The sequence below is a fragment of the Heloderma suspectum genome, chromosome 1 (assembly GCF_057233095.1).
Source record: "Heloderma suspectum isolate Gila_16-S chromosome 1, 16-S_ref, whole genome shotgun sequence".
In the NCBI taxonomy this organism is placed as follows: Eukaryota; Metazoa; Chordata; class Lepidosauria; order Squamata; family Helodermatidae; genus Heloderma; species Heloderma suspectum.
Genome location: NC_139458.1, coordinates 306,982,082 through 306,994,887, shown reverse-complemented (window position 1 = coordinate 306,994,887; position 12,806 = coordinate 306,982,082). Strand labels below are relative to the sequence as shown.

General features: G+C 41.0%; 1 protein-coding gene across 3 annotated transcripts in view; it reads left to right on the top strand.

Moving 5' to 3' along the window:
• Positions 1-12,806, top strand: part of RNGTT (RNA guanylyltransferase and 5'-phosphatase) — a 199,447-nt gene that overhangs the window by 22,361 nt on the left and 164,280 nt on the right. For all 3 annotated transcript variants that reach the window (XR_014786623.1, XM_084827109.1, XM_084827108.1), the window contains exons 7-8: positions 4,300-4,409; positions 5,823-5,924. Coding sequence is in view for 2 of the 3 variants with exons in the window: in XM_084827109.1 (XP_084683235.1) it covers positions 4,300-4,409; positions 5,823-5,924 (212 nt within the window). In the remaining variant the exon portion in view is untranslated. The remainder of the gene's footprint in view (positions 1-4,299; positions 4,410-5,822; positions 5,925-12,806) is intronic.

The window sequence follows — 12,806 nt, the reverse complement described above, 5'->3', positions numbered from 1 at the left end:
TCCTCTAGCATTTAATAATTTTGCTTGCAAAATTAGTGCTTTATTTTTATAGGTCTGGGGTCCAGGAAAGATGTAACCAGTACAGGAATCCTGGATACATAAAATTATGAAACCTTTGGTTTTTGTTCTTAAACTTTAAATTTTGGCCCACATAGCACTGGAATTGTTCATGTTTCTGTAAAGGTACCTCTGGCCTATGGGGTGAATAAGGCCTGCAGGGGTTCCCCATCTGGGCCCCTCCCCCAGGTTTTTCCCCACACTCATCCCCTGTTCCCTGCCCAAATGTGAAGGGAAAGAAGCTGAGCAGGACAAGAATCCCCACTGTTATCTCATATGAGGGATTGGAGATAACCATGGGGATTCTTCTTCCTTAGCGTGCCGCTCATCCTCCCGATTTGGAAGGGGAAAAGCATGCTAAATGCATTGCCTGCCCTATATCCTCCTTAATGGGGAATGGTGTGGACGGTCTTCTCCTGGCCAAGGAAAGTCCACACACATTGAAGCTGCACCCCCGGCCAAGGCGCTGGGTAAAAGAGCGGTCCTCCATTTGGTGCCTCAGCTGGGGTAGCCTTCAATGGGAAAGTGTTGGTGGTAATTCGGCCTTTGAACCCAAGTAAGTTTGACAGCCCTGAACTACAGAACGATGCTTTTCAACCAGCTGTGAAATTGAAATTCTGAATGTTTCTCAAATTGGTATACAAATTACACATAACCTTTTATGTTTTAGATGACTGGCAAGCAGTAATGTGAAGTTTTAAAACTGAATAGATTTCTGTGTTGAATTGTTTAGCTATAATTTTTTTTTTGCTTGAATGTGACTGCAGCAAATAGACTCTGCTTTTGTATTTTATCAGTTAAGGTTTCACATTCTATATATTTTATCTGCTTGTTGTAGCTATTAGCATATTAGGAAATAATGGTTAGGTTTACGGTTTTAAACATCTGGCTTTCTGCCATAAAACTTAGAGGTATTTGTTCTCCCTTGAACTTCCAGTTAAAACTACAGCATATACAAATGCATATAACCATGAATGAAGCACATTTGAGTGTTTGATATTGATAAATATGAGGTCTGTACAGCCCTCTTGTGACTGAATCACATCAGAATGCAAGTGGTAGGGGTAATGTGCATCCCTCCCTGCACATAAAAAGCCAGCAAGTTAGGTAGAAGGGTAGGCTAGAACCCGTCTCTCAGACATGCTGTCTTTCCAGATACATTTTTTGTTTTGGGAAAACATTCAAACATGCAGTCTCTCATCTGCTGTCTGAAGCAGTACGCTTACAGGAGGGCTGTACTCCATGCTTTTCTGAATGTGCAGGTTGGCTGTCAAAGGAACCTTTATTTTTACTTATCATTAGTAACTCTGAACTGGGGTATAAAGCTAGGCAATGTAAGAAGGTAGCCAGCATCTGATTTCAAAACACACATAATGCTGCTATTTCTAACTGTTTCCAAATGCGCAACACTAGTAAATGTCTAATCGTTATAGTAATCCTCCATGAGAAGATAGATGAAACTGCTGCTGGTGGCAAGCAAAGTGTGTGAATAATTGCATGCCCAGCAAGGATTTGACTTTATTATTTTTATATCCTGCCTTCTGTGGGCTCAGGGCTCTTTACAGCCATTTCATTAGTATCTGTCTCTGTTGCCAAAGAACTCACAATCTTAAGTATTAGGTTTAGAGGTGGCTTAATGAAAAAAGGAAGGCAAACTAAAAAACAACAATTGGTTTCCATTCACTAACACTTATCCCTATTATTCTGTTTCTGTGAAAATGCAGTGCCCTCTTTCTCATTATCCACGCCCTTCTTGTTCCATTCACTCTGACCCCAACCTTAGACTACGAACCAAAAGATGCAGCTGAAAGGAAAAGAACCTCTTTAGGACTCCCTCCCGCCCATTTGTGTTTAAAGGTGTATCTGGTCTTTAAATATGCTATGCCAGGGATGGGCCTAGTCCCAGCTGGGGAAGCAGCAGCAGGTGCAGATGGTGTTGATGATAGCTTGACTTACTTGCTGGTTTCCCTTTCCTAGTCACAGGTCAGCTGGTTCTAAACAGCTGCTATGAGGGCAGATTACCTGCAGCTCAAACTATGTGGAAGGAGCTTTTGAAACTCCAGAATTTCAGAAGTGGATTGTTATGCTGTGTTAGGGAAGTTAAAAGGTTCACTGGTGTGGGACAAAATCTCGTAGGTTTACCCAGAGGTGGACTCTGGATTGTGGCAATGGTTGCTTTCTTTCCTCATCTCAGACTGCATCTTCACATTTTCCCCAAGTAATCTGCCGTCAACAAATTAGACTGCATTTTCCTTTATTCAAACAAGGCTCTATTCTGATGTGTTAATTCAGAACAACAGCGCAGAAACAAATGCAGTTCTTCAGCATTTTATCACTTAGTCATTTGAAAAACCATAAAGCAAAATTGTGCGAATAAGCATATTAATAATTAAAGCAGAATTCAAAGAAGAGATTTGAGGGAGCAAAATGATTTGGTTACCATGCATATTTGTATAATTCCATTTTATAGCTTTGGGTGTGCTCTCGTCAAGTAGTGTAGGGGAGAGGAATTCTGTTGCAAGTTTGGTTGACAGATTCTACTTTGCTAGTAGCTGAGTAGAGAAGGGTACAGCCTATATCTGACTGAACTCTAGGAATACAGAACTACAAAGAGAAGTGGTGGGTAATATTTAGTGTGTGTGCATGTGTGATGTTTAGTATACTAAAAAAAAAAAGGTGCCATTAGCTTAAATGTCTCAATTAATATTCCTGGACGGTTCAAACTCCACAAGTCAAACTGAGCAGATGTTTACTGGAAACAGTGCAGAATCTAATACCTTGCATAATGTCACCCCCCATGTAGCTGATAGCTTCATGAAGTGTTACCACTGCTTCTGGCTTCTATTGTGTTCTGGCATGAACCAAAGTGGGTGGTTTTGGTTCAGTGCACCGTTGCACATGATCAGTCCTCGTCGTTCTTAATACACGCTAACTAAACTGCTTCACTGACAGTCACTTGACTCCTGGAAGGACCAAACAGTTGAAACTTGATTTCAAGATCTGCACCTCTGGGGGGGTGTTAGAAAACAAATTAGACTTCAGTTACACAGGCACGCACACACATGCACTCTCTCTCTCTTTTGCAGTTTAATGCTTATCAAAGTGACAAGCATGTTAGTCTAATTGAAATCTTGTAAGTTGATTTTTAAGCTTAAGTCAGTACAGTATAGCTGAGGTTTCAGATGTATAGATAAGAGAAGATAGTGTGGCTTTTGGAGCATGCAAAATAAGGGTATCTCTGGATGAAAAAGGCTTTTCCCTGTTTTTAATTCTTTGCTATAAACAGCTTCATAAGATAGGTTTGGGAGTATAAACGGCATATATTCACATTCTCAGGAAAGTCACTTGAGACATGATGTGGTTCCTGAGCACTTTCAGAAAGAAAATCTATTTTAGATGTCATCCAGGTCCTTTCTCAGTTTCTCAAGATGGATTGACTGTGACTTATACAGGGGATACATAGAGGGGAAAAAACAGGATATCTTGCAGGTTCTTTTGATGTGTTTCTGTACGTTGTACAATGCTAACTTTTCTGAGAGGAGTGTGTAATCAGGACTGGATTAGTTACTATGAAGCCAGTCATACCTCCACTCCCCCTCTTTCCAGGCTGTAGTGGTAAGAGTGTTGGACTAGGACTGGGGAGGTCTGGGTTCAAGTCCCCACTTAGCCATGAAGCTCACTGGGTGACTTTGAGCCAGTCACCGACTCTTAGCCTAACCTACCTCATAAAGTTGTTATGAGGATAAAATGGAGAGGAGGAGGATTATGTATGTTGCCTTGGGCTCTTTAGGGGAAAGGCAGGATATAAATGTCACAAATGAATAAAAATCATGGCAGCCTCCTAGAAGTTTTGCTTACCTATGATAAAACATTCCATATTGCTAGTATGGTATAATAAATAGTGTTGCATTTGGATTAAAGAAAACTGGATTCATATATCTACACAACCATGAAGCACTCTGCGGCCTCGAACAAATCATTGTCAGGCTGCAGTGACAGTGGTGAGAAGAAGATGGGATACTCCACACAGTGCCCCCTGGGCACCTTGGAGGAAGGTCATAGTCACGATGTTACAAATAAAAGAAGCTGATAGGGCACTGGCTCAAAGGAACCTACTTGGTATTCAAGTCCGAGCAGTCTAAAATGAGGGTAGGATGGCACCATCAATATATGTTAGCTGATTGTTTCATACTGTTGCTTATTGTATTCTAACACTGTTGTATTCTGTGTGTTTCTTTTTAGGGTGCAGTGTTCTTGGAAGGCATATCAGTTAAACGTGTAACTCAAGTAACAGCTCAACCAAAGCTAGGAGAAATACAACAGAAATGCCAGCAGTTTTGTGGTTGGAAAGGGTATGGGAATAAACGTTTTTACAAAGGAGTTACTATAATCTAGAAATAGGGACTTGTGTGTTGCATCAGTTACAATATTTTTCTTTTAGGCAACAAAAGTGAAAGATAACAGTAGTGGGAATCTTTAGATAAAAGGGTATAAAAGCATTTCTTTCTTTGAATTGGTTTATTTAAACATCTTGATTACAATATGAAAAATAAAAATGACATGGTAACAGAAATTTTTGTCTAACCTTGCACAAGATTGCAACTGTATATTTGAAATTGTGTGGAGAAACCTACTAGTCTGTTGAAACAAATTGTGATAATGCAACAGTGATTTGACACCTAATCCTATGCTTGTTTACTCAAAAGTAAATCTCATCAAGTTCAGTGGGGGATATACCTTATTGAGTGAGTTAGAGTTGCAGCTTTAAAGTTATAAAATGTCCTGGCTAATTGGGAGTTTTAGAGGCGACACAGGTGTTGGATGAATGTTTTTGGCTCTCAAAGTATGATTCTGAGAACTCCTTTATAAACACTTTTCATAACCTCCTTTTCCCACCAGCAATAACAAAATGCTTACTGTTTTCACAAGTTGTTTGATGATGTTTGTGGGATTTATGGCTTATTTAATGTTTTTCGTACATTTCTGCCTCTTTATTTGAATTTTATAACTTCTCATTTATCTTAATCGTGCATATTCCTCTTCAAAAAGGCTGACATGTCTTTCATGATTCATGCCACATGGAATCACAAGTTGCTGTTAACATAAGCAATCTTTTAGAACTTATATTGGTTCAGTTCTACAATCTTGTTCAGTGTTTCTGTATTGAACTAGATTCAATACAGTATTCTTGGGTGGCACTTGGCTATTGCTAGTTTAATTATAGATACCGAAAGGAGTAGTCATAAAGCAGCACTTAATCTGAAATACTTTTTGTCTGTTCTTATCTCATTTCATTTAACATTCTCTTGAGCCCCCTTTGCAGGCTTGTTAAGACAATTGTCAATGCATCTTTCTACACTGGTGTACAATAGCTATCAGACATTGCCTAATTTCATTTTGACTGATGGTGGGCAAACCTTGGTCTCAAAATCAGCAAGACTTAACTGAAGTCTTTACTTTTGTAGTTCCTAATGTAAAGTGCTCACAAAGGGGCACACTGCTAGTGAGTTCATAGTGTACTAAATCACAACAAAAGCTACTTGCAATTTAGGAACCTTATGAAACTCCAGCAGAAGGTATTTGGGTTGCAATTTCTTTCCCTTTGGCCATAGATCGGAAATGTTTTGTAAGCATTTACAGCTAGTTTTGGAAGACATTCTTGCTTGAAAGGTACTATTGCAGGGAAGTAAATTGCTAAGAATGGGATCAAGAAAGGAGATCATTGGTGCCAGATACTAATAACAGCCCTTTCTCCCACCCCTTAGGACTGGATTCCCTGGAGCACAACCTGTTTCTATGGATGAGCAGAATATTAAACTCCTAGAGCAGAAACCATACAAAGTAAGCTGGAAAGCAGATGGAACTCGGTAAGTTGAAGTTTCTTTATAAATTATTATTACACAAAGGACGCCCAAAACAACAAGCATAAATTGCTCTGAAAATTGCTTTAATGCATCAGCTTTTTGATATGCATCATGCATGACCTTGTGAGTGTGTGATTTCTGCTACACAGCTTTACAGTTTAATGAATTCATTTTCAATACTACTGCTAAAACTTTACTGTGAAGACTTTCAGCTTGCTTGTTATGTAGTAAACCTAGCTCATCTTCTCGTGGCATGCTACTTCTGATACAGGAGGTGACATATAGCCATCATGACTAGTAACCATTGATAACCTCATCATGAATTTGTCTAATCCCCTTTGATAAGACCCATCTTTATTCTTGACCCCTGGGACTTGGGAGAAGGATGGGGGAATTTTTGTCTCTGATCTCATGCTTGGCTTCAGAAGCACTTGGAAGCAGTGAGAAGTCTTGTGGCTTCTGAAGATCAGTGTTACATCAGAAGTAAAAATAAGATCCTCTCCTCCCTGCCAGAAGATTCCAGGGAGGGACAGAGTTGGTGGTAATCACAAATAATGGCTGGCTATCAAGCCAAAATGTGTGGACTTCTAGAGATACTATCAGTTGAGTTGCATATTAATTGGTTAACATTTCAAGCACAATTCTGACCTAGGTGAGCAATAGTAAGATCATAGTATCTTGTAAAACAATATTCAGAACTCTGTTTCATGTGAATCCAAAATTTGAGAGTACACCATGAGCAGAGTATACAGTTAGGGCCAGAAATATTGGAACAAGGATAACTGTTTTGGCAGTTGGCCTCTGTACACCACCACATTGAAGTTGAAAGGAAACACACCCAGATGGGAGCGAAGTCAGGACTTTCAGCTGTAATCCAAGGGGTTGACAAAAGTGGGGCACTAACCATTCAGGAAGTACAGCCAGTGGCATACACCCCCCCCCCCATTGTTGGTGGCTCATAAGTAATGGAATGAATGGCTGACAAGCAGCTGCATGGCCAGGTGTGGCCTGTTTCCTGGGCACCCCATGACCAGTCAAGCAGATAAAAGGCCTGGAGGTGGTTCTGAGTGTTACATTTGCATTTGGTAGCTGTTCACTGGAACTCCCAACATGAGGTCGAAAGAGGTGTCCATGCGAGTGAAGGAGGCCTTCATTAGGCTGAGGAAACAACATAAACCCATCAGTGAGATAGCAGAAACAGTGGGAGTGGCCAATTACAACACTTTGGAACATCCTGAAAAAGAAGGAATTAATTGGCAAGCTCAGCAACAGCAAAAGGCCTGGCAGACCACAGAAGACAGCTGAAGTGGATGACCGCGGAATTCTGCTCATGGTGAAGAGGAACCCTTTCACAACATCTAGCCAGGTCAAGAACGCTCTTGAGGAGGTAGGCGTGTCATTGTCAACATCTACAGTCAAGAGATGGCTTTATGAATGTAAATACAGAGGCTTCACAACAAGGTGCAAACCACTAGTAACGCTCAAGAACAGACAGGCCAGATTAGCCTTTGCCAGCAAACACCTACAAAAGCCTTCCCAGTTCTGGAATAAGATTCTTTGGACTGATGAAACCAAGATTAACTTGTCCCAGAATGATGGGAAGAGAAAAGTATGGAGAAGGAAAGGAACAGCTCATGATCCAAAGCATACCCCATCATCTGTCAAACACGGTGGAGGCAGTGTTATGGCATGGGCATGTATGGCTGCCAATGGAACCGGGTCTCTGGTGTTTATTGATGACCTGACTGCTGATAAAATCAGCAGGATGAATTCTGAAGTGTATAGGGCTATACTTACTGCTCAGATTCAGCCGAATGCTGCCAAACTGATAGGATGCCGCTTCATATTGCAGATGGAGAATGACCCAAAACATATAGCAAAAGCTACCCAAGAATTTCTGAAGGCAAAGAAGTGGGATGTTCTTCAATGGCCAAGTCAGTCACCTGATCTCAGCCCAAAAGAGCATGCTTTTCACTTACTGAGGACAAGACAGAAGGCAGAAAGACCCACAAACAAGCAGCAGCTGAAGGCAGCTGCAGTAAAGGCCTGGCAAAGCATCTCGAGTGAGGAAACTCAGCATTTGGTCATGTCCATGGGTTCCAGACTTCAGGCAGTCATTGACTGCAAAGGATTTTCATCCAGGCATTAAAGGTGATCCTGAAGTTTGCAATGATGTTGGTTTGTTCCATTACTTATGAGCCACCAACGATGGGTGTGTGTGTATGCCACTGGCTGTCCTTCCTGAATGGTTAGTGCCCCACTTTTATCGAACCCCTTGAATTACAGCTGAAAGTCCTGACTTCGCTCCCATCTGGATGTGTTTCCTTTCAAGTTCAATGTGGTGGTGTACAGAGGCCAACTGCCAAAACAGTCATCCTTATTCCAATATTTCTGGCCCTGACTGTATGATATAAATGACTATGTTGGTTCTGTGGAGAGCCCTTACCACTGTCCTTATCCTAGCACTCCAGGGGTCATTTGGTAAACTGGAGTAGATCGGTGATTCTAAGCATACTAAAAACCAGTATCTTTTGCCATCTGTTGACAGAGTAGTGGCAACTTTTAATACCAGAAGTAGGTGCTTTGTTTAAGATACTGAACTAGGGTCCCAGGTTACAAGTCTGGCAACTTCCAGTCTCTAACCACCCAACCCCTTCATAGGGTTCTGGTAGCCCTTAGTAACTTTGCCAACAGGACAAAGGTATTAACGTGATAAGCCACGTTAGACTCTGCCCTGGTCAGAACATGCAAGTTTATTTATCCAGGGTTAGGTAGGTATTACTAACTTATACAAAGAACATAGAGTTGCAGGCAGAGAAATTAAAAAAAAATGTTTCTAGCTCAATACAAGGATAATACTTGTCAGCTAGGGGAAGGTACTGAGCTACAATTGAACTAGAAACACTTTTTATTTTTTTCTGCCTGCCTGTTCTTTGTATATGCTAATAAACCTAGCATTGGTTAAATAAACTTGTATTTATAATCACAAAACACGCACATAGGTAGCTGTGCTGACTAAGAAAAATCCCCAAATCCATATTAATGTAATACCTTTATCAGGCCAACCAAAAGATGACAACAAATGTGCAAGCTTTTGAGATCTGCAGATACTTTCATCAGGCAAGATTACAAAAAGCAGGTTTGGGAAAGGAGGATAGGGAGAAAAAACCCTCATTTTTTTGGGAGGCTCAGTACAAACTTCTAATAAGGGCCCCCTCTCATACCACACACATCATGATCCTATCCCATACATAAAGTTTCATGACTCATGGAAGACCAGTTTCTATTCTAATTCTAAAACTACATTTTCTGTATTTCTGAAATAATATCATGGCCCACACTGGGGCTTTATTTATCACCACCACTGCCATCCCCACCCCCTTTTGCTATTTTTGTTTGATATAGCATTCAGCCAGAAGAAGAGCCCTACAAAACTTGCTGACTATTTTGTAACTTTTTGGTTGATCCTAATAAAGTTATTACTGTATTGATGTTTTTATTCTAATGTAACATGGCTACAAACAGTTTATGTTTACTTCTGGTCCTTTTCATTGCAAAATCATTAGTTGGTTTAACTGCACAAACACACACTTTGTTCTAAAGAAGGACCTGAGCCAGCAACTCACTCTTTAGAACGTTGCTTGTTCTGATTTAATAGTTCTTCTGATTGTGTTCAGCACACGATCTGGGCAATAGGTATATAGATACAGGGAAATAAGTTTCCCTAAATATCCTCAAGCATGAACTGCTATCTAGCCTCACTTTTCTCCTCGTGGTAATGGGGTTGCAGCCTAGGATGGCCCTCCTGGATCTCCAGGCCCTGGTAAAATGTACCCTTCCCATCCACCTATGCTTCTCCCTTGGAAATGACGGTCTTGACCTTGGGGCAGCTGGGGGTGGTGACAGCCGACAGGACGCTCTGGCGTGGGCTGGTCCATGAAGTCACGAAGAGTCGGAAGCGATTGAACAAATAACAACAACATTTTAATTGTGCTGTGCTTGTGTATTTGTGTTTTAATATATCTGTGCATTCCCTCTTGTTTTCTGACGGAGTTTGGGGAGAAGATCCTCAAATGTACGTTCAATGTCTTTAAAATTTAGCTTTTTAACCTTTGCCACTAACTGTTGCATGAAATGAATTGTATAATGAATTTACTGAAATCAGTTTTTATTAAGCTGCTGCTGTCTCTGAAATATTTTTATGCTAATATATTCATGAGAAAGAGATCTAAAGGCAAACTAATTTTTTTTCTATTACAGAAATTATTCTTGTGTTTCTGATATGGGATATAATACTATATGTCAGGAATAGCTGGGGGAAGTATGGTTTTACGAATGTACCCAATTTGGAAGGGACTAGGTTATCAACATTGAAATTGTATGAATAAGATAATTATCACAATATGGTGAGGCGGGTTGTCTACTTGGTGCTGCTATTGGTTTTTTTTTTAATGAAAAGTATAATTAGCCCAGGTGGTTAGTGGCTTCCTTCAATCCCTAGATACGTATCTCATTAATAATGTTTGTAGCAGATGTTTGTTGTAATGAGTGGAGTTGAATGTTTAGGCTGGAATAGAGTGAGGAAGGTAATGAGGCACCCATCCTTGGGAGAATAAAACTACTGACAATATTAAAAAGGATTTTAGTTGTCTATGAAATAGATGGTGGTAGTGAAATGGCAATCCTACATTTTATGTTTAGAAACTTGCAAACTGACCAAAGCCCGTTAAGTGATGTCAAATCTTTAGGCAAATATAATCATTTCCTGAAATTATGGAGAGACAGACACTGTTTGTTTAGCTTGAGGGAATTATTTTCAAAAAGGCAATTCTATATAAAATAGGCAGTTCTGGAAAATGGCTATTGTATTTTAACGACATGTGCGTGCTAGTTACACGGTAACAAGCAGAAGTATTCAAAAAATGATCTGAATGTGAACATGCAAGCTCAGTCTGTCCTTCCATGCAAGTCCTGTTTGAAACTAATTAGCTTGTGACTTGTGCTAATCACATTATGGTAACTTCGGGGTCTTCATTTGTTGGTAAACTGTTCAGCACAAAATCACATTGCTTGCACAGTTTTATCAAATGCGCAGACATTTTATAGAATAATAAGCACTGTGAATGAGGCAGTGTTTGTTTCTTGGAACAAAATGATAGTTGGAATGAATTACGTAAAATAAGCCATTTCTTAGCAATGCTGTTAATGAAATTGATTCTTGTGGGTCCATATTGTTACAGCATCTCTGAGGGCTCAGCATTTCTATATTTCTCTAAAGGTAATGGGTTGTTTGTGTTGGCTGTAATATTTTAATGTAGGGAAGCAAGCACATTCAGGCACCAATTCTTGAAATTACATAATTTCAGCAGTATCATCTGAACTGGACAGGTGGACCTCCCTGCCTTTATGTACATGTACAGATAGCTTACAGGTCTCTATGTATGGCTGGCCAGCATATTTGGCTGTTAGCCAAAGGATATTGGCTAAACCCACCCAAGGACAGCTATGGGGGTGCTGATGCGCTCCATCCTCTGGGGTAGGGACATAGCTCAGTGGTAGAAAACATGCTTTGCATGGGGTAGTTACCAAGTTCAATTCTGGACATAAAGGAGGTCAGACAGCAGACCTAAGATTTCTGCCTCAGACCCAAGAGAGCCACCACCAGTCTGAATAGACAATATTGGGCTTTGTGGACTAGTGCTCTAACATTGTAGAAGATGCACTCTACTTTTTCCTGACTGAAATTGGAACATTTGTGAAATGGCACAAAGACAGTAGCCCAAAGTCTGAAAATTCTTTCCTAATGGTGACATGGCTGGAATTAGGGTTGCTAAATTCAAATAAAGGTATGTCACCAAGGCGAGGGGTCATGGAGAGAGACCAAGAGGCAGGGCAAAGGACTGTGTGTCAATAGGACAGAAGTCCTCAACCTTTTTTGGTTTGGGCAAAATGGAATTTTGAGAAAGTGTGGTAGGCACCAACACAAAATGGCTGCCATTGGGGTGTGGTCAGTCACAACATTTGCTACTGCAACAAAACACCCATTTCATGGTAGACATCCTGGTGAGCCTGAGATATAAGTAACCTGCCCAAGGAACTAAGTACAAGACTGCAATTATTGACAGGGTTACATGGTAGTAAATCCTGTGGGACTGAACTTGGGACTTAGTATAGCTGAGTTAAACCTATATAGGATTGCTCTGCATATCCCGTCCACCCCCGCTCCCAATTCTATCTTCATCTGTTTTCCCCTTCCTTGCTAGGGCTGCAGTCCTATGCACAGTTACAAGGAACTTAATTTTGAGCAGACCTACATAGGGTTGGTCTATCCATCATGTCTACCACCACCTCTTCTGTCTCTCTCACACATGTTCTTTGCTCCCCCTAAACTTTCTACATGTGCTTGGCGAGGGGAAGTTCTAGGGCTGTGAAGGGAAAAGGAAGGAAAGAATGGGAGAAGACCAGAAGCAAGAGGTGGAGAGGAAGTAAAAAGGGGGAGAAAGGCAGACTGAGAAGGAGGGGAGAGAAAACAGAGGGGAAAAAAACAAAGAAGGAAAATAAAGAGGAAGATGGGCAGCAGAAAGCATGGAAAGGAGGAGAAAGAGGATGGAGGAAAATACAAAAGGTGTGTGTGGGGAATTAAAGGGAATCTCCTGCTGAAAAAGTAAACAGAGCCCCCCTCCGGGGGGGGGGGGGAGAGAAGGCACCCAGAACAAAGGCCTCTCGTCGTGCTGCTCCTTAGATACTGGCATTGTAAACCCCAAAATGATCAGTATGAACAACCAGAGTGAAGGGAGTGGGCTTGGGAACGTCATCAGCTCTCCCAAGATCCCCCACACTGGCCCTGGGTGGCAGCTGTGTGTGAGCCCTTCCCTACTGCTGCTG